The sequence below is a fragment of the Echinops telfairi genome, unplaced genomic scaffold (genome assembly GCF_000313985.2).
Source record: "Echinops telfairi isolate 266 unplaced genomic scaffold, ASM31398v2 ScPeMD7_23;HRSCAF=83, whole genome shotgun sequence".
NCBI lineage: Eukaryota > Metazoa > Chordata > Mammalia > Afrosoricida > Tenrecidae > Echinops > Echinops telfairi.
The window spans coordinates 61,330,402-61,352,828 of NW_022103920.1; the positions used below are offsets into that span (position 1 = coordinate 61,330,402).

General features: G+C 41.6%; 1 protein-coding gene across 1 annotated transcript in view; it reads right to left on the bottom strand.

Moving 5' to 3' along the window:
• Nucleotides 1-5,889: 5,889 nt before the first annotated feature.
• LOC101649810 (serum paraoxonase/lactonase 3) overlaps nucleotides 5,890-22,427 on the bottom strand; it is a 35,154-nt gene continuing 18,616 nt past the window's right edge. The window contains exons 5-9 of the mRNA XM_004702671.2: nucleotides 16,050-16,176; nucleotides 11,186-11,383; nucleotides 9,765-9,846; nucleotides 8,839-8,967; nucleotides 5,890-6,151 (exon numbers count right to left, since the gene is read on the bottom strand). Of these exons, the coding sequence (XP_004702728.1) occupies nucleotides 5,993-6,151; nucleotides 8,839-8,967; nucleotides 9,765-9,846; nucleotides 11,186-11,383; nucleotides 16,050-16,176 (695 nt within the window). The 3' untranslated portion in view covers nucleotides 5,890-5,992. The remainder of the gene's footprint in view (nucleotides 6,152-8,838; nucleotides 8,968-9,764; nucleotides 9,847-11,185; nucleotides 11,384-16,049; nucleotides 16,177-22,427) is intronic.

Below are 22,427 nucleotides of genomic sequence, written 5' to 3' on the forward strand. Positions count from 1 at the left end.
CCACATTTGCTTATGCACCCATTTGTCTTCAGTGATCCGTTCGACACCCCGTGATCACACAGGTTGATATGTTGTTATACAGAGTTCTTGTAATAGTATGCTTTGGTTTTCTTTGTACAAGCCTTTTGTCTTTTTGATTAGGTTTATTCCTAAGTATTTTATTATTTGTTTGTGTTGTTATTATAAGTGATATTGTTTTATTGATTTCTTTTTCAGAGCTCTCTTCCTAAGTATTTAAGGATTTGATTGATTTTTTTGTATCTTGCCACACTGCCAAATCTTCCAATTGTTTCTAACGTTTTTGTTAGTCTTTTTTGGTTTCTATGTACAAAATTCCACCATCTGCAAACAATAAGAGTTTTGCTTCTTTGCTGATTTGGATTCCTTTGATTATTTTTGAGGCCTAATAGCTCTGCCTAAGACTTCCAACACCATGTTGAATAAGATTGTCAATAAGAGGCATCCTTGCCTAGTTAGCGTGATGTTGGTAGTTGGTTTTGCACATATAGCCTTTATTGTGTTGACAACTTTCCCTTCTTTGCCTGTTTTGTTAAGTGACTTTATTAATGGCGATTGGCTCTTATCACAATACATATATACATCCAGTGTGTCGAGCACATGTGTACACTTGTTGCCATCATCATTTTCAAGACATTTTCTTTCTACTTGAGTCCTTGATATCAGTGCCTCATTTTTTAAAATAAGAGCTGTATGAGCCCCCAATAAAATGATTTAAAAAAAAGAATGGGTATATGACCATATGTTCTTTATGTTTGTTTTGTTATGGTGGATTGCATGATTTTCATTGATAGCTGAATCTGTCACTGAATTTGGATTGCATATTTGATCCATTTCAGATTGCAGGTATTGGTAAACATCTTCAGTTTCTTCATCTTTGTCCTTGGTGGTGCATGGATACATCTAAGTGGTAGCGGTATTACTAACTTAGCGGCACTGCACGTCAGGGTTCCAGAACCCACTGTTGTTGAGTCCATTCTGACTCTCAGTGATCCTGTCCATGCTGTGACTGGCCTTGAGGTTAGCGGCCCACCACCTGTGCCACACGGCCACCCAGACTCATCCAGCTAAGTAAACTGCACCGCAAAGGACTTTCCTCAACAGCCTTGTGGTTTCTGCTGGCTCAACACCGGTGGGATCTTTGAAAAGCTTCTGAAAGTGGAACTACTCACCAATATACGTCACTCCTCTGAAATGGTGACATCTAAAAGAACTAAGCATCTTGGTTTCTTAAAGCTGCTGTGTTTAGGGTTCTATTCAGTTCAGTAGTTTCACGTGACTGCAAGTAACAGAGTCAGTTACATGCCCCCCACCCCACCCCCCACCCAGGACCTTGTTCTTTTCATAATGTTTTCAAATTTGTTGGCCTAAAGTGGTTATCAGCTTTTCTTTTTATCGTTCAAATGTCTGTATCAACTGCTTGTCTCATTTTTTATTTTTAACATTGGGTATTTGAGCCATTCTTTTTATTGATGTCTGAATAGGTATTTATTGGTTTTTATTAATATTAAAAATAAATAAACTTTAACTTTGTTCATCTCTCCATTATTTGTTTTCGGTTTCATTAGCGGTCTTAGTTATCATCACAAATAACCCCGTGTCAGCACTTAAGGACATCTACACTTTTTCATCATGATATCCAGTTGCTGCCTTCCTCCTATCCACACTCTTATTCATCTCATCTAATCTCCCTGATTAGTTGCTCAGCATAGAGATTGAATAAGTACGGTAAGAGAATATAACCCTGACACACACCTTTCCTGATTTTCAACTGCCTGTTGATCCACGTCCAAGTTCCTCGGGATCCTAATGAGGTGTGCTGGAGGCCCGTTCTTCTCAAGGCTGTCCACAGTTTGTTATGTCCACACAGTTGAATGCCTTGGCATAGTCAATAAAACACAAGTAAACATCTGACTAGTATTCTTTGCTGTCAGTCAAGATCAATCCGATGTCAACAATACTCTCCTTTGTTACATGTCCTCTTCTGAATTTGGCCTAACCCTCTGCCAGCTCCCTGCAGCCATTGTACTGTTGCAGCCATTGTTAGATGCTCTGCAGCAAAGTTTCACTTGCACGTCAGAGTGTTCTATAATTTGATCATTCTGTTGAGTCATCTTTCTTTGGAATAAGCACAAATATGGACCTCTTCCAGTCAGCTTTGGACTTCCAAATGAACAAGCAAATCTGTGCTGGAAGAAGTACAGCCAATATGCTTCTTAGAGGCAAGGATAACTAGACTTCATCTTAGGTACTTTGGACATGTTGGCAGGGAGATCAGTCCCTGGAGAAAGGTGCCGTGCTTGGTAGAAAAAAGAGGCAGCGAGTCAGAGGAATGTCCCTGATGGATGGACGGACACAGTGGGTGTAGCAATGGTCTCAAACATAAGAACATTTTTGAGTTGGCACAGGACCAGACAGGGTTTCATTCTGTTGTACATCGGGTCATCATGAGTTGGAACCAATGCGACAAGCCCTAGCAACAGAAACAACAATAACACAGCTGCTGTGAGCAACTGTGGAAGCTGCCTTTTTTAAAAGGCTAATTTTCATATCTAGAATATCCTGTTGGTTATATACCAGTCTTATTTGATGTGGGATGGAACTATGCAAACACATTAATATCAGAAAGTAAAAATTACTTGGGGCGATTTTAAAGTTGATGAGTTCTCTACATTAGCTTTTGCTTTTTTCTTTACTATCTTCCCTCTTGGACTTTCTTTGTGTTTGTTTTTTCCTTGTCTATCCTATCAATAAAGGAATGACAGCTCACTTCTTTAGATTCAACAGTATAAATTATATTCATATTAATTTTAGTTGCTTTCTATAAGATTTCCAATGTAGGAATTAAAAAATTGTTTCAATTAAAATCATTTTCTAATTCCAACTTTCTTTAATACCTGAGTTACTTAGGATTTTTGCTTAATCTTAAAACCTATGAAGATTTTCTAAGTCTTTTGAAATTAAAAAAATTCATGCTTGAGTGTATTATGGTCAGATAACATATGTTGCTATTGACACTGTTGTATGCCACAGGCTAGAGTCAAGGCTTGCAGATGTCCCTTGTGAACTTGAAAATGTGCCCTTCAAGAAGTATGAATAATTACTTGGTACAAGGCTCTATATAAGCTCTTTTAGTTAAATTTGTTAATCAAATGTTTTAGAGTCTCTGTTGTAGGAGTTGGAATGAACTCAATGGAAATGGGTTTGCTTTTGAATCCTTACTAATCATTTTGTAAAATTTGCTCTTTGTGTCAATAAATAGGAAATGTGAATTAAGTCCAATCGTTATGATAACTTTTTCTGTCTGTATACTTCTGTACACTTTTGCTTTATATGCTTTTATCTGGTATTTCTTATGTTTCTTCAATATGTAATCTGTCTTGGAAGAAGAAGAGGCAGAATATCCCCTGGAAGGTTTCCCACATCTTTTGGACATGATATCAGAGAGATGGTCCCTGGAGAGTGACTCCATGCTCGAGGAAGGAGATCGGAAGGAACAAAGAGGCAGACCCTTGATAAGGTGGACTGATCTAGTGACTGCAGCAGTGGGCTCAGACGTATGCAGGTGCAGGACCAGTGGGATTTCATCCTGTTGGATGTCTCACTGCCATCGAGTCAATTCTCACAACCGGGACCCCAGAGGACAGAGTAAAACTGCTCCTGTGGGTTTCCGAGACTGTAAATCTGAACAGAGGTAGAAAGATTCCTCTTTCTCCTGTGAAGTACCTGGTGGTTTTGAACTGCTGGCCTTGCAGTTGGCACTCCAAGGAATAATCCACTGCACCATCAGGTCTTGCCAACTTGATGGCATCTAACAACATGTATATATTAAATTATATACATTGGAAACTGTGTGCAGATTGAAAATTGTTATGTCTTACAGGCAATTTTTTTTATCCTTAGCTGTGCTTTTTCACTTGATTTATAATGAACGATATAACTCACATTTGCTGTTTTAAATTTTTTGTTTAATATCCTAAAGCTCTATCAATATTTGTTTCTCACTCTCAGAAACATTACTTCTAACATTTTCTCTATCCAATGCTTTTTCTTTTTCATTTTATTTGGGACTCTTACAACTCGTCACAATCCATACCTCACTTGCATCAGGCATGTTTGTATATATGTTGCCTTCATTCTTTTCTAGACAGTTACTTTCTATTGAGCCCTTGGGATCAGCTCCTCTCCCCGCACTTCCCCTCCCCAGGCCCTCCCTTGAGATATTGTACATTGTTGTTATTTTCATCTCTCACACCAATCGGTCTCCCTTCCTCATTGTTTTCTGTTGTTCATCCCCTGGAGAGGCTTGCGTGGTTATCATTCTGATGGGTTCCCTCTTTCTCTCTTCCCCTAGCCCACTTCCCCCTACCCTTCGGTATCACTATTCCCACTCCTGTTCCTTGAATCTGTGATACTTCTTCTCTTTAAACTTTCCTTCTTGGAGTACAAGTTGCCATTTCTATACCATCTTTCTACATCACTTTCAGAGTTTTCCACCCTTGGCTTTTCTGTGTTAGACTGGGCATAATCTATTATGAACTGTTTTCATTTCACTAATGCGCTATGCATCTTTCCCGAATCTCTAGTTAAATCTAATCAGTGAACTTTTCCTTGTCTTTTATAGTTCCTAGTGATCTTGACCCTGAGTCAGAATTGAGTTGAGAGCACACAGGAGCAGCCCTTTGACAACACCCACAATGCTTCTTGAACATTCGCCTCAACGTGTTAAGCATGAATCCATTTTCTCTTACAATGATGAGCTCATATACACTGGAAAAACACTTCCTCATCTGCTCATCCCCAGAAGGGCAATTAAAAACCATCAACATCCCCACCTCCCATCCCCCCACCCTGTCCCTGAAAAAGTAAGACAAAAAGGAGGGTAGGTTGTTAGGTTACTAAATCCCATTGTTGATTTTCCAAAGGTTATCCTGTTTTGTTTTTACCCAGAAAGGAATAGTTCTATTTATTTTTATCAAACTAAGTTTGAATTGGCCCTTAAACAGGACTTTAGGCTGAAACGTTGTAATTCATTTCTACTTCTGTAAGGCGAAGTCTGTTGACGCCTGTAACCAGATGAGTACACTGAAAACAGTTGCAGGTAACTACCCAAGGCCTCATCTCATGGTTCAGAGCCAAGAGGCTTAGCAATACTGATCTATTAGAAATGAACTGAACATCCCACGCCTGCTCTGATGTTCTATGCATTTGAACTCGGGGAGAATGCTAGTTAGAGGAGGAATCGGGCCATCATACAATGCCAATTCTTGCTTTCATCTGTGGAGCCGTGCACTTGGCAAGCAGGGAAAGCACAAACAGGGAAAGAGGAAGACAATGATAGATATTTGAACATTGGCTTCTCTCATAACGTAGACTGCAGAACTCAGAGGTTCACAGCTGTATATGGTACTTTTTTGCTCTGGAGGGGCCTGGAGACCTTTGTCACTGAAGGACAGAATATATATTTTTTTGTCTTCCGGTACATTTGTCATGACCTTGACTCGCAAAATGGTGGGTATTAAGGAGCCTGTCTGTGTCCCATCTTCTTTTGATGTGATTTAGGTGTGGTTTTTCAAAACAGACCATCAGCTTTGGATTCAACAAATCAAACGCCTTTTGCTTCAGTTCATCCATTGCCATCCTCTCAGTGGACCATTGCTGACCCATGGCTTCCCTGTGCTTTCTGTTTCTACACTCCCTCCTTTCTTATGTTCCTAAGCCTCTGAGCTTCATCTTGTGTAAATGCTGTCCTTGGGATTTTACATGGTTGATTAGTCTAATCTGGGGCTGAGCTCTGACCTAGACCTGAAAGTTGACTGAGGGTCACAACTTATTCCTTTATTTCCACCCATTAAAAATCCAGACACATGCTTGTTGTTGGTATTTACTTACAGTTCAAGTTTTCATATACTTAGGGATTTACTTTTACCAAATATGTAACTTTTTTTTTTGTTTTTTTTAAATCACCTGGAGCCTAGAGTTCACAGTACAGAGCTCTGTGAAATATGGTGCCGATGAGAAGTTTCCCGTGATACACAGAAGCTACAGTGCTGGCTTGGAGCACAGAGCCATTATTGGCATACACTGTGCTCACTCTGGGATTCTTGGAGAGAACATTCTGGATGCGGAGCACCTGTCAAGAGAAGACATGTATTAGAATACCTACGGACATATAGCATCCAGTAAGAGTTTCCTTCCCAAGTAGTTCATGACCCATTTTTTTCAGAGATCTGTAAGCTAAAATCTGTAGATCTTCAATAGATTTATCTTCATCTGGTAGAAGTAGTAGTTTTCTAATGCTATCTGTCCATGAAAGCAGATTGGGTATGTGACCCTAGGCAAATGCCTTATGTAATTTTAATGATTTTAGGCATCTCTTATAGAAGGAGGTAAGAACCAGAGGATGTTGGTCTCTAATTCTTGAAGGGATACTAATCATCTGTCTGCAGGAAGATCGTTGTCTTTGAGCATAAGGAGGGGAGGAAACACAGGACAAAATGACGCAGATGCTACCTATTCCAACAGGGCAACCTGTGGGCAAATAGCCACCACAGAAGGGGACCTCACATGCAAAGTTGCTAAAGAGTCTGAAGAATTAATACTTTGGAGTTAAATCTGACACTTCACTGCCTAGGACTGTACTTTATCCCCATAACGAACACACTTAATTTTGTTAACCAGTAAACACATAAGAGCCTGGATAGAATTCTTTTAAACAGAAAAATTAAAAAGAATTTAAAGAAAGGGGTGGGGGCGGTGTAATTGGAAATTCATGAGTCTACCTAAACATCTCTATTTCAAAGTTTTTGGTTTTTGTTTTTGTCTTAGGATTAGTCTACTTCTAAACTTTAGGTTTCTTAGGGAAAATAATACTCAAGATTAATCAAAGCTTGAGTATTAATCAGAGCTTTTAGTTTCTATTTTGGATCTTTGTGTGGAAAACAGGAGATTAAATTAGAGTAAAGGACACCAGTGATTTTGAAAAGAAGTCTTAATTGAAAATCAAAAAAGATTAAATTTTAAAATAGATACATAAAATGAACCTAAGTTAATGAAGTCCATATCATCCTAGGCATCATAATTTTATTTCCTTAAAGCAGACATAAGGTGGCATACATGGTTACATCCTAGACTACTAACCAAAAGGTTAGCAGGTCAAATCTCCCCAGAGATGCCGTGAGAAAAAAGCCTGGGGATCTGTCTCTAAAGAAAATCCAGAGTCGACCCCAGTTGTACTCTGCATACATGGGGCACTGTGAGCTGGAATCCACTCGACAGCAAATAATGACAACAACAACAATAATAAGCAAACATCGTGAAGCAGATGGGAGCAGAGTTTCCCTGCGGCTTCTTAAGGTCTATTTCTGGGGCAAGGGTAGCCTGCTGGTGTCGGGAAGTAATTTTTCAGACTCTAGGCTCAGGCTGAACTTCTGCTTCTTGTGTTTTTTTGGAGGGTTCTTTTTAAGAAGCTGTGATTAGGATATCAATAAAAGTCTGATTTATGAACTGAAAAGAGCCACGCTGGAAGTAAAACAAAACACATGTTTTAATGTAGCCACTAGGCCATTCTTGGCTATGATTTGCATCTCAATTTCTCAATTCCACAGATGTGTTCAAAGGTTAAAGATTTCTTCTAATCTTACTTTCTCAGTGAGGGCTACACTGGTCACGATCACGGATCTGGGGAGCGGTCCTTCCACTTGCTTACAGCAATCATGATCACCTTCACCCTGCTAAATTATTTGTTGCCAGAGAACATAGCACCTTCAAACAATACATAGTTTACTTATTTCTTATGTTTAAGAGAGGAGCCCTGGTAGAGTAGATGTTACACCATGTGCTGCTAACAAGATCAGGAGTTGGAAGCCACCTGTCACGCCATGGGAGAAAGACAAAGCTTTTCACTTCCATCAAGGGATAAAGTCTTGGAAATCCCCAGGGTAGTTCTACGCTATCTAAGAGGATTGCTGTGAAGTGGAATTGTCTCAATGGCTGTGAAGGGTTCTGTAGTTGTTATTGTTGGTTCTCTTTAAGAACAGGATTCTCTTTTATTTTCTGATTGCTCCTAAGCCTTAGAACAATGCCTGGCACATTACAGGATTCAATACATTTTTGGGAAAGATCACTCAAAGCACATATGCCAAAAATGATATCTTCATATGCAAAACATACATAAAAATGAATCCACCTTTAATTTTTCTACTTTTAAATTCAATGTCATAGGAAATACAATGGTTTGTGCTATTATTTTAGAAGGTATGGTTTTCAATAATAAAAATCACACCTTTAAAGTGAGACATTCACCACCACCATCATATGATAGAAATGGTAGGCAAAAATGAATTTTGTTTTGAGATTACAGTCAGGTAAACCCTTTGTCTGAGCTTCATGTCGGCGTGTATGGTGAAAAAAATGTCAAAAAGCAGTTGTGCACAGAATCTTCCTTTGCTTAACTGCTGGGTCTGCTCAGAGCCTGCATTCTGATTGGAAATAAGATATAGCAACCAGGACAGCAGGGTTACCAGGCTCGTGTCTGCCCGTTCTTTTGTTAACAAGGCTGTTGGCGTTGTTAGGTGCTGTTGAGTTGGCTCCAGCTCATGGCAACCCAGTGTACACCAGGCAGGTCCTCCCAATGAAGGAGTAGGCTGTCTGGCAGCCATTGGCATGACTTGGGCATCTGATGGCTTGAAAGGGTTAATGAGACATTTCTCTCTATCCCACCAGAATCTTTCGTCTTTCCATTGTAGATGTGCTCAATTCTGGAATATGAAAGTCCTTCTTGCCAATTTGCTGTGCGCTGAGGGAAGGAGAGGAACTTACTTCTGAGCCAGGAGGATCCTTAGGGTTATAGAAGAGCAGCTTCATGCCATTGGGATGGCATCCTGCTAAGATATCTCCCGTGTCAGGATCAACAGTTAAATTATCCACTAAGGTGTCCAGCTGGATGACCTTGCAACAAAAAGGAAGCAGTGATGATATTGTCTCAACGTCCTTCCCTACTCCATCCCTCCAGTCACCACCGACTGTGTCTGAAATCGGCGTCCCTGTGGGCATGCTATACATGTATCTGAATTGTTATTATGATTTGAGAGAAAAGTTAAAGAGCTGACTGCTCTTCCATTCAACCATTCGTGTAGGTGTTGTTTCGGGACATTGACACAATGTATAGCACCCTTCTAACCCTTCCCTGGGCTGACTGCTTCCGTTTCCCTTCTTCCCAAGCAAGCCTTGCCTTCTGAGCTGTATCTCTGGGCAAAGACTACCATTTTGATGTCGTCTGGCTGATTGTTCCAATCTAAGGCATACCTTCCTGAAGTTACTGTTCATATTATGGACCTGTGGAGCACTTGGCGGAAAGTAGAGCCGTGGGGTGAGTTTGATTCCAGGCCTGACGAGTGGCTAAGGACCAGAGTCTCAGGGGTCCCATCAGTCTCCATGAGACCAGGAAGTTTAGACTTTATAAAATAGCTTTGAGTTCTACTCCACATTTTTCTCCCACTCTGTCCAGGATCCTCTATTGTGGTTCATTTCAGAGAAGTCTGCTGTGGTAGCTGGGCACTACCTAGTTCCTCTGGGCCTCCATCACTTCATGGGCATTTCAGAAGTGTCAGCACAACACAAGCTCACTGTCATTCCTCTAACGCTGTGCTGTTCTATTTCCTTCCTTGACGGAGCACATTCTTAGGTCAAACCTGCTGTTAAAATGTAAATGCCCATGTTGTGTGCACATGTCTGGGTGCTTTTACCTTCTCGTGAGTTAAATTCCAGTTGTCACTTCTTTTCAGTACATGGATGTTCTTAGCTGTTACATCAGCTACATAGACATACCTGTGAAGTAAACAATATTTTCATGTAAACATGCAGTAATGACAAATGATACTAAATGTTTACTGTGGAGGTGTAAAAATTCACATCAGCCCAAAGAACTGCTGCATGTCTTTCTGAAGCACAGTAAGAGAGGATAACAGAGCAGTGTCTTTAACCAGGCTTTTACTATGACATCTCACCGCAACGGAATCGACTCGGACTCACAGAGAGCCTACATCTGGTTTCTACAGGACACAAGCCATTATGGGGGCCTGTAGCCAGTCTTTCTTTTGTGCAGCGGCTGGTGTGTTTGAACTGCCAATCTTGAGATTAGCTGTCCAATGTTTACCTGACAGCACCACCAGCCCTTGAATGTATATACCTATCAAATCAGTGTGTTAAGATGATACATGGGCTCAGTCTCATCACTTAAGGATCACAATTTATTTCTTTTTAAGTGGGTCTCACATAAGGTCTATACAGTATAAGGATCTATACCACTAAACACAACTGCTTAAAAAAAACCAGGTGATCATGAAGCTAAGTCACAGTCATTTTTTCAAAAAGAGAAAGAGTACATAGAGTTGTTTCCCACAGGAAACTCTCTGTTCATCATTTCAAATTTACATGTAAATACTTATGGTACTTAAAAATATTTTTAAATGGAGCATTTTCTCACAAAATTGACTGCTCCATAAAATGAAGATTGTTTCCTCATAGCAGACTCTGCTGTAGGGTATCAGTGAGTCTAGAATTTGCACAATCACATGCCTAATCTCAGTCAGGACTCCCTTTCTGGAAAAGTTTTTGGGTAATTGAACTTAGTACTCTCGCTGCCAGCAAGCCGATGCCCATTCAGAGACCCTACAGGACAGGGTAGAAGTGTCCCTGAGAGTTTTCAAGACTCTAACTCTTTACAGTAGCAGAAAGCCCCATCTTTCTCCCATCGTGTAGCTGGTGGTTTTGAACTGCTGACCTTGCAGTTAGTAGCCCAACTCCTACCCATTCCACCACCAGGGTTCGTTGATTGAACTTAGTACAAGGGGTTAAATACCTTTTACCCTCTTGTAAAACCAGAGGTCTTACACGTTTGTTTTTCCCTTTAGTAGGCTAAGTAAACAAAGTCTAGAATGTTGCAAGAATTTGGAACAAGGACCTTAGATCCTTGAGTCCAAACCTCTTATTTTATTGGGGAGAAACCTCAATTTGGGGAAGATGACATTTTTAATGTGAACCCTGGTTCCTTCCTCCACACACCTAGACTACTTAAGCCTAAGAAAAGTACCGTCCCTGGGAGGAAGGAGCCCACTACTGGGTCAATGCCCACGGGGAAAGGTGGAGACCTTTGAAACGGGCTTACTGATTGTCTTGTGAAACTGTGATTCCATTGGCAGAACTAAATCCCCTGGCACCCATTTTCATTTCCTGCGGACTGTAGAACAGAACGTAAGTCCAGCGCAGATCCAGGAGTATCTCGAACAGGGACAGGAAGTTGGTGAAATAGTGGTCTCGGGTGGCGTAGAACTGCTCTGGGCCCACGACCACGATGTCATTCAGACTAAAGTGACAAAGAACAACAGGCGAAGGTAAGCACACATGAAATTGTGGCATTTGTGAAAATCACAACCCTTCTAAAAAGACCAATCTGTTCAAAAGTTTGAAAAATTAGACATGAACGAGTAGGAAAGTGGTAAAATAGAGTAATAAATAAATAAACAGCCAAACTAATTAATGAATTAAGGACCCTAAAGGAGTTGGATTAATGCAGTGACAGCACCAATGGGCTCAACATCGAAATGATTGTGGAGATGGCCCAGAATGGGGCAGTGGTCTATTCTGTTTCTAGTTTAGGTTTTTTTAAATTTCTGTTGCTATGAGTTGCAACTGACTCGATAGCACCTGACAACAACAATAATAGCAATTACATAAAATAATTTCCGTGAAAATGCATGATTTTACATTGATTGCCCTAGTGGATTTTCTTTCAAATGATTATTATCACTCTTCCTTTACACAACAGTGAGCCAAACATAAATGAATATAATAATAAACCTCAAATTCTAAAACATGTTGATTTTTATGCATTCATAATCGTGATCTATGATGTTTAAAGTGCAGTGCACCGATATTTCTGGTTCTTTTTGATTTTTTTTAAGGAGTGTGAATTGGGAATTGTACTTTTGTAGTCCCTACGTCTCACATACTGAGGACATGTTGTCAGGAGAGACTAGGGCCTGGAATAGGACATTGTGTTTGGTAAAGTTGAAGGTCTGTAGAAGAGAGGATGTCTCTTTATGCGGGGAATTGACGTTGGCTGCAGCAAAGGAACCCGATCAGCCGTGTTTTGTCCTGTTGAACACAGGTCACTGTGAGTCCCAATCGACTCGATGGCATCCAACCACAATGACATCAAGCCCCTTGAAGTTAGGCATAACCACGTGGTTTTCTACGACCAAGGAAACGTGTGCAACTTCCAGACGGGATACTTTAAGAGCCAGTGCGTGATCTGCCATGCTTTCCTCACTCTGCCGGCGTTTCCACCAACCTCCTTGATGAAGAGGGTGTTAGTGTCCCAGGGTCCTCAGTGAGGGCGGTGTGAAACCAAGACCCGGCAGCACCCACGTTGGAGATACAGCCTCAGTGAGGAAACATACACAACCAAAACGGTGTCCTAATGGATGGTTAGGGTTTTCAAGTTCCCTCTTACTATCCTCTTGCCCTACCCAGCCCAATCATGACATTTTCTTGGAATATATGGGTGTTTATTCTTTCTTATTCATGCTTTTAAACTAAACCACCCTGACCACCAGATAAAATGATTGAGCCATTTCATTTTGGGGAAGAAACAAAATCAAACCTGTCCCTGACGTCCTGAACACATTTTAAATGGTTTGGACAAGAGGCCAGCGGTGGTTATTACTTAAAGAACACGGAGTCTCTGTTCATGGGGATGGAAAGTCGAGAAATGTGTCATACAAATAATTGGTTACACACCATGGGAGGCTTAAGTAATGTCATATGAGGAAATGATGGAAATGGTGTTTGTTAATATATTTCATCACAACCAAAAAGATTCAAGCAATTTTAACTTAAATTTTTAGGAAAGAAAAAGTTAAATAATTAGGGAAATACTTTGAGGTGTTCTGGTACAATGACATTTTCAAAATCACTGGTACAATGACATTTTCAGAATCACTGGTTTACTTATCTTTCAGGTCTCAGTTGAAAGGTCCCCTCCTCCAATATATATATATTCCCTGACAGCTAGATTAAGTCAAATTTTCTCACAATTGGTACCAGCAGTTTGCTGTTCTGCCTCCTTTTGAGTGCTTGGTCAGTATGTATTAAGGGATGGCTGCCCAGAAAAAAATGGATTTTTTTTCAAAGCTATGTATTTAAATTGTTTTACAAAATAATCTTATCACCTTCAAAGTTCTCTCCACTACCCTTAATAAACTTGTCAAATCTCCGATTCCATTCTTGGAAACATTTCTCAAACTCATCTGTTTAGATGGCTGACAGCACCTCCCTCGCTTTTTTTTCTTCACCTCTTCTACATCCTCAAATTGCTGTCCTTTCATGTCCCTCTTCATTTGCATAAACAAAAAGAAGTCCCATGGGGCGAGGTTAGGTGAGTCAGGGCCCTGGAGCAAAAGAGGCGTGCTGTTTTTTGTTTGTTTTTTGCCAAAAACTAGTGCACTGAGGTGGCTATGTGAGCAGGTGCCTTGTCTTGGTGGTAAAACCAGTCTCCCTTCTGCCACAAATCAGGCCTTTTGTGCCACAAACTGTTACACAATCTTTTCAGAACCTCTAAATAGAAAGCTTGATTAACAGTCTGACCTGGTAGAATTAACTCAAAATGCACTACAAGTTGACATTTTTGTCCATTGGGGAAGATGACAGACACCCAGAATAATGAGGCTTGTCATCAATTGACATTTCACCCTTTTTGAAATGGGTAAACTACTTGTATACTTGAGTTTTCCCCATAGTGCTGTCCTTGTAAGCTGTGTTCAACATCATTCATTGTGTTCAACAACATTTTCCCCAAACAGGAAACAAAATGTCACAGTCGCATGCTGTTCTCTTAACTTGACCATCACTAAAAAACGAGGTTCCAGTGAAACTGCTTTCATGAAAAATTCACTGTGACCAGAGAGAACCTTCCCAGGCAACGCCACTGGGTGCATTAACTCAGAGGGATTTGCTGGATGCTCACCTAGTGAGAAAAATGGGTGCTATAAAAGCTCCGCTCTGCCCAGTGCAATTCTGGGTGTTTGGGGGAGTTCCTTCTGGTGCTGCGTGAGCAGCGTTGTTAGGTACTGCTGAGTTGGTTCTGACTCATAGCAACCCTCTGAACCCCAACACCCAGTCCTGTGCCAGCCTCACAGCTGGTTTTATGTTGGCGTTCTTTGTTGAAGTCACTGTCAATCCATCTTGTTGAGGAGCATCTTCCTTTTGGCCAGTCCTCTACCAAGCTTGATGTCCTTTTCCAGGAACCCCAGTCTGAGCAGCTTAGATGAAGTGAAATTCCCTCACAATTGGTTTCAAAAGCTCACTGTTCTTCCCCTTTGTATATCCAAGCACCTCCTGAGAACCTCCAAATTATTGTAGCCTCACACATCTTTTCCAGCAACCGGGATGATATTTTCAAGGGATTTAGCAGATAGCCCAGAGATGCAACTGCGTTTACTTCATGTTTAAGGTGAGCTCTTTACCTCCACCTCCTGGCTTCCTGGCTGAGGTCAAACCTCAGGATGTTACATGATGTGACTTGCACAAGCACAACCAGGAGTACAGGTGGCTCCGGGGACTCCTTGGACACTTGCTCCTTGAGGCAAGTCTTTGGCTAATGGGAGATCAGACCAGCAGATAAATTCTTCTTTCTCTCTTATCTTAGTGTAGAATGGCCTCACATGAGGCTTACGATGCTTACTAGAGGACTGAAGCATGATTTCAAACAACCGGTTACACTAAGAAATGGCTGAGTTGCGGATGCATTTGCTGTAGGCAATTTCTCTGCTAGGTCTCAGGCTGGCCTCTCCTTTCAGCTTCCTGGGATTGTGGTCTCTAACAGGGTCATTTCAGACTAGGTTTCTCCTAGGTGGTGCTTCTTGGGGAACTCTTTCTTTGTTTTTGGTGAGGTCATGCATTATTGCATTCGATCCTCACAATCCACCAGGGAGGTGAATCAATGAATGAGAAAATCCCTATTTGGCTGAGGAAATTGAGGCATAGATAACTTGTTTTATCTGTAGTTTCTCAAATACTCTGCTTCCTCACTGTGGGCTTAGAACTAGCACAAGGCACCACGGGAGGAGTTCCGACTCCTGCCCTCTGTGCTTCTTTCCAAATTCGATGGTGATAAATGTATACGTGCTGCTTAGAAAGAGAACAAAGGTGGGCGAGATCGATTTCTTTCCCTTTGACTATGCCCCTACCCCTGGAAAGGTCAACCTCTAGCGTTTTAGACTCGATCTTTTAGTATTGAGCCCATCTTGCGAAATACAAAGTCATCGTTGTCAGTTCCAGGCTTGGAGCAGGCAGCACATCCACTGAAAACTTCTTCTTTTTCTGAACACAAGAAGAAGGATGCTCATCATGGAGATTAGGGCCCCCTGTATGAATTTAGAGGGGCCTCTGTAACACTCTGGTTCTTCCATTTACAATTGTGTAACCTGAACAAGTTACTTAGCACAAAACTTCCTGAGTTCCCCCATTATTCTATATCTACTTTGTAAAACTTAAGTATGTTTAGTGTAGCATGTAGCCAGTGCCTAATCAATGTTAATTTTTATAAGTGCCCATCTGCTTTTTTCCAAATCTACTTTACAACTCGAGCAAAGAAATGGCCAAAGAAATGGCCTAGTTTGGGCACCCAGAAGACGGCACTCTTGGAAGACACACGACGAGGACAACCAGGGAAGGATGGGGGTGTGTAAAGAGAACACCACATTGCATATTGAGTTGCTGCGGCAAAGAGGATGGAATTAGAGTGGAGAAGCTAATAGGGTACCTTTATAGGATTAAAATGCTTTCAAAGTGTTGAAGACTATAGGGATATTCAATACTAAATACAGCAATTTCTAGTAAGGTGCTGGGCAGTGTTACCACGGGTACCTTTAAAGAAAAAGAAAGTTTAAGAAAGCCTGCTGAACAGAGAGAACGAATCACACAGCAGGGGTGAAAAATAAATAGAAATATGAAATGCTTTAATTCCATACCGCTTGAGGACTTGGTGTTTTATGGTTTTCTGGTGTACAAGAGAAGGTGGTTGTTCCTCAAATTTAAATATCTCCACTGTGGACTCCATGTGGGGATGATTCACAACGTAAAGATACACAGTCTGGTCTAGAACAAAATGAAGGTGTCATTGTGAGAAGTTTCCTTCTTCTGCAACAGTTTCATTACACTTGCTGTGGAACTTTGCCATCTGTAAAGATTTTCCCCCTAAGACAGCTTTCATGATTCTTAATGGCCTGTGAAGGTCAAGGAAATTGTAGACTCTTCATGCTACTGTGGAAATTAAGGCTTGGAAGGTCAGTGATTCCTCAGTCGTTACTACCTACCGCCAAGTGGCAGAGCCACGCCCAGAGTGTTTCTTTTAAGGATTCTTCAGCCTCACCTGGAAACCCTTTCCACTAGGGTGCTGTAACACGGGTGTGGTTTCCCTGGGTGGCCCTTCAACAAGAGAAGTGGGTGCAGGCAAACAAAATTGTGCTGAGTGTACATGTGTGTGTGTGACTTGCCTACATTGCAACACAAGTTCAGAAACACCAGGGCTGTGCAAACATCCTGCATAAGCAACACTTCCAAGGCTCAAGAATCCACTTCTGACTTTTGCCTGAGGTTGCAATAACAGCCTTCAGTGAACCTAACAGATACAGAATGTCAATAGGAAGGAAGAGAAAACAAGGTAGACAACTCCACCGGCCTGACCTCTCGGTTTTTACATGGCAATGTGGGTAGCAACCTGACTTCACACTCCCTTGTTTTCTTCGGCACCCGGAGAAGCAGGTCAGATGGTGTCTGGAGTTTTAGAGGCCACAGTCCCACTTTCCCACTATACCATTGGATCACATTCTTCTTTATTCCTTTCATTGGTACAATTGACAAGCGAACGATGGAGCAAGCCCATGGCTTGAGATGCAGAACTTAGTGCACTGAAATATTTTGATGCAGTTTAGGAAGAGGTGCTCTGAGAGATGGATTTTTTTTCTGGGCTGACTCAGCTTTGAGCCCGAGCCCAGAGGTTGGCCCGGAGGAGTGTGGTCTGGGCCTCAGTTCCCATGAGGCTGTTCAGCACTGCGCTCTGCTGCTCGATCCAGACTGAACAATCATGTGAACTGCCCTGATTTTATGACTTCAACTCCCATGTCTCCACTGGGCCCCTCTTTCATTTCAAATATGCCTGGCGAGAATCCTTTTATACTCTACTTCCTCATTCCATCTTTCTTTAGACAGGATTGTGAGCCAATCTATAAACTAGTCTCATCTGAATAAAACAGAAACAAAATTAAACAACAAAAAAATAAAACTAAAAACTGCTCGAGCACTATCCGATGCAATGAGATGGAACCAAGGTCATGTGATACCCCTGCAAGGGAATCCTTTTAGGTCTGGTATGCCGTCAAGCAGGAGAGTGGTGACTATCAAATTGTTTAAATAAAGCTTGCAGCCCGACCCCACCTCTGGAAAGGCTCACAGTGGTAATCGAAACCACCGGGCTCTCATTCTGGATCTGATATTAAGTAACCACAGAAATATTATGTCAATGCATTTCTCTAAATCCCATTTCGCCCTCTATAAAACAGCATTACTTGGCCATCCAAGAGAACTTCCAACCCTTTTAGCCAGCACTGGTATTCAAGAGCATCCATTCTTCTTTGTTGCTATTATTCGGTGTCCAACTTCAACAGGCATATGAGGCAATTGAAAATGTCATGTTTTGAGTCAGGCACACTTAGTTCTCCAAATGCCTTTAAAGAAGCCTGGTGGCACAGATTTACTCCATGCATACTTGGGACATGTTGCCCATGGAGTCCAATCCCTGGAAAAGAATATAATGTTTGGTGGAGTGGAAGGACAGCAAAAACGAGGACAATCGGTGAGATGGATTGACACAGTGGCTGCAACACTGGGCTCAATCATCATAGTGACCAGGATGGTGCGGGACCAGGTACGTAGCTCTGTGTTGTCCATGGGCCACTATGGTCAGGTCCAACTTGGTGGCACCTACCAACAGCAGTAGTGTCTATGAGCGTTGTTTGTGGCTCCACGTGAGATGAAATCCTTGATAACTTCAATCATTTCTCTGTTTATCATATTACCTATTGGTCCAATTGTGAGGATGTCGGGTCTTCTTCACATTGAGTTGCAATCAAAACTGAAGGCTGTAATCCTTGATCTTCATCAGTAAGTGCTTCCGTGCAATCTGCAGAGAGCAGATTGTGCGGAAGCCTCCCTCCAATCCTGATGTGGTGTTCATTCATTGGTGACTCAAAACTCACTTGGCACTGAGTGGATTCCAACTGACAGTGACCCTATGGGACTTAAAAGAACTTCCGCTGTGGGTTTCTGAGACTGTACATCATTAGGGGAGTAGAAAGCCTCATTATTAATTGTCATTGTTGTTGGGTGCCATCAAGTGGGCTCCGACTCAACCCAATGTACACCAGAAGGAGGCACCACCCTATTCTGCACCATCCTCATCATTGTTCTCATGTTTGGGCCCATTGTTGCAGCCGCTTTGTCAATTCATCTTGTCCAGGACCTTCCTCTTTTTTGCTGACCTCCCTTCTACCTCCCCCCCCCCCACCCCCACCCCCCACTACTTTGCCAAGCACAACCTCCTTCTCCGGGAACTGGTCTCTCCTGACAGCATGTCTAGAGCATATGAGATGAAGTCTCTCCATCCGGTCCTCAAAGGAGCACCTGGCTGTGCTTCTTCCGAGCAGATCTGCTTGTTCTCCTGCCAGCCACGGTCCTTCCCATCTTCTTCGCCAGTGCAGGCACTGAAAGGCATCGATTCTTCTTTGGTCTTCCTTATTGAATGTTGAACTTTCACATGTGTATGAGGCTATTGAAAATACGTAATTAGTAAGACTCGCTCAAAACCAGAAATCAAGCCCTTTGCCATCAATTTTGACTTACAGCAACTCTGCAGGACAGGCTGCAATGATCATAGCAGCTGCTACATCTCTCTCTCCAGAGAGAACCTACTCCGCTGAGCCACCAGCCTTGCACTGAGCAGTGCGGTGCACCACCGGAATGCTAACTCAATGTCAAATCCAAGTGGTCCTGGGCCAGCACCATTTCCTCTTTTCCTAATAGATGCAGGACAAGGTTGCACTTTCCCTCGGCACTGTTAGTCCTATTTCACAAAGTTCATCAGACATGCTGCAGTTGTGCCCGGTTACCTTCTAATGTTTTCTTTACTTTCAGGGAGCGGGGGACACTTCCTTAGAAATCTATTGTTTAAGTTGGCAGATTTTGTGTGTTTTTTATTTCCCCCAAGTTATGTTTCACTTGATCCTAGATAATTATCATGTGTTCAAATACATCCTCTGATTTTAATCTTTGAAAACTTCTTCAAGATTTTGCCCTGGCTAAACTTTTAACAGAAATGTATAAGCCCTATTGCTGGTGAACACAGCATGGATCTCTGTTGTTATCCATGGTCTGGTATACTTTCATTTGTTTGACCTGTTAGCATATGCACTTGTTTAAACACACAGCTCATAAATATGATTGTAATTTTTATGTAATTCAACGGTATCCGTCCTTAATCTTTTCAATTAATCTGTTTGTATTTAGTCTGATTGCTTATATAATTAGATTTTTTCCCCTGTAACATCTTACGCTTTCTTTTATTCCTCACTCATTTTGCTAGCTCAACATCCCTTTTTGATACAGTCGATGTTTTAAAATCTATTATATCCTGAATTGCTTTTGAAGTTAAAGGTTGTAATTAACATGCACTTAAAACACCAGCATCACTACCTGCTCCGCCTGCTGTTACGGAGTTCCTACGGCACGTGAGATACTGCTGTGGACTCCGGGAACCTGGAAATGAGCACGTCTTTCACCCTTTTATGGTGCTTACATTTCAGAGAGGAAAACAGGAAAGAAATAATCCAGGAACCCAAACAAAGTGAAGAAATGGCTTCTTGAGAAGACACTCGCAAGTCGCCAATGTTAAGAGCGACAGCTAAACTTGGACGTGAAAATGAGAAGAAACTGGCTATCTGGCACTAGCAGGAGGTGGAAACAATGGTGGTTTCTTTTATCAACAAACCAACTCACTGCGATCCGTCCATGCTGACTCACAGCACCCTACAGGACAGGGTAGAACTGCCCCTGTGGGGCTCTGAGACTGTCACTCTTTAAAGGAGTAGAAAGTCTCCTCTTTCTCCCCCAGAGCGGCTGCTGCTTCAGATGGACTGACTGTCCAACGTGTAGGCCATGGTGCTGCCAGGACGCCTTTCTTTAGTCACTACTGGACATTCATGACTATTGGGGCGAGTGCTTGTCTGAGGTTGGGTTCAAAGGAGAACTATATTGACGGAGAATACAGGGAGTTCAATGTGACATGAGGGTGGTGAGGAGGCTGCCCTGAGAAAGGGCACTTTGTGCTGACGCCTGAATGCTGAAGGGTAAGCCAGAAGTCGAGGAAAGACACTCCAGGCTGGAGAAAGAGCAGATGTAAAGGCCCTGAGGCACAAAGGACTAAGGAACCCAGGGTGTCTGGTTCAAAGAATCAAGGGTAGAGTGGTATCCAGGGAAACTAGAAGGAACACACTAAGAGAAGGTGGAGTAGAGCCCACAAACCCAGACTGGTCTGCAGCTTTCACCTTTATCGCCAGAGAAGTAGGAAGCATATGGAGAATTTTAGGAAGAGAGTGACCTGATCATATTTTCATAAAATTGGCTATGCAAATGGACTGCTGTAGAACTGGAAACACAGGGAACCAGGACGGATGATCCTTCAAGACCAGTGGTGTGAGTAGCGATACTGGGAGGGTAGAGGGAGAGTGTGTTGGAAAGAGGGAACCGATAACAAGGATCTACATGTGACCTCTTCCCTGGGGGACAGACAACAGAAAAGTGGGTGAAGGGAGACGTCAGACAGGGCAAGATATGACAAAATAATGGTTTGTGAATTATCAAGGGTTCATGAGGGAGGGGGGAGAGGGAAGGGAGGGGGAAAATGAGGAGCTGATGCCAGGGGCTTAAGTGGAGAGAAAATGTTTTGAGAATGATGAGGGCAATGATTGTACAAATGTGCTTTACACAATTGATGTATGTATGGATTGTGCTAAGAGTTATATGAGCCCCTAATAAAATTATTAATAAAAAAACTGAAGAAGAAAAAAAGAGGAAGAGAGGAAGAGTATGCAGGGGACCACAAGGGAGATATAGTAGGGACTTGGACTGAGATGGTAGAATGAAGATGGAAGAGGATAAAAGATAAAAGATATCTATAAAAGTAGATTGGATAGAACTTCCTGGTCAACAGAATGAATAAGCCAGGAGAGAAGGGCGGGGTCAGAGTTGGTCCCTAGAATTTTATTTTGAGCCATAAGTAAGCCTATTACATATGAACATGCTTTTTAAACTGTAAAGCATTAAGCACTTCTTAGGAACAATTGTCTTTTAAAGCAGGGCTTGCTAAGGAAATAAATAGGGGGTATGAGATTCCAAGATCATATTTAGCCTACTTCATAGAACAGCTTTCTTTGAAGCAATGCATTTATTTACAAATGGACAAGTCTGTGTTGGTACACACCTAAGGAAAGAAACAGAGATTGGCTGTCTAAGTTGACAGAAATAATTACCAACCATTTCCTTCTTGTCATTAAAACCATTTGTAGCAGAGTGGCACTGCACAGTATTTTTTAACTCTAGTACATACTCAGAGAGTTCAAAATCCCTTCTCTGAAAATTCTGAATTTCAACACTCCATTTTCCTTTTCCTTCATGTAGTAAAAGTTAGTGAGGTTGCGCTGCTTTAATGTTTCTACAAGCTCCAAGGACTCACGTGTTTTTAAAAATGAAATTAGTATGGCATTATTAATTCTGAACAGGTCAAAGCTAGTAAGAATTACTGTTTAAAAATATACAATGCACTAATGACTATGTTTTCTTTTAAGAAACAGCTTTGTTAAGATCTAATTCACATGCCCTAAAATTCACCCTTTTAAAATATAGTGGTTTTTAGTTTCACAGTTGTACAATCAAAACTACGATCCAATTCCGTAACACTTTTATCACCCCAAAAAGAAACCTCTACCCATTCCCTGTCACTCCCCATATCTCACTCCAGTAGTTCCTATCAACCATTTATCTACTTCTCTCTTGATGAATTTGCCTATTATGAATGTTTCCTATACATGGAATCATATAATACATAATCTCTGGTGATTGGTTGCTTTCAAAGAGCAAAGTGTTTTCGAGATCAGCCCATGCAGCAGTGTGCAGTGGGATTTTCATTCCATTTCATTGCCAACTTCCCTTGCATCACTATACCACGTTTTTGTTTATGCATTCGTCAGTTGCTGGGCATTTGGATTCTTTCCACTTTTAGCTCTTACAAATAATGT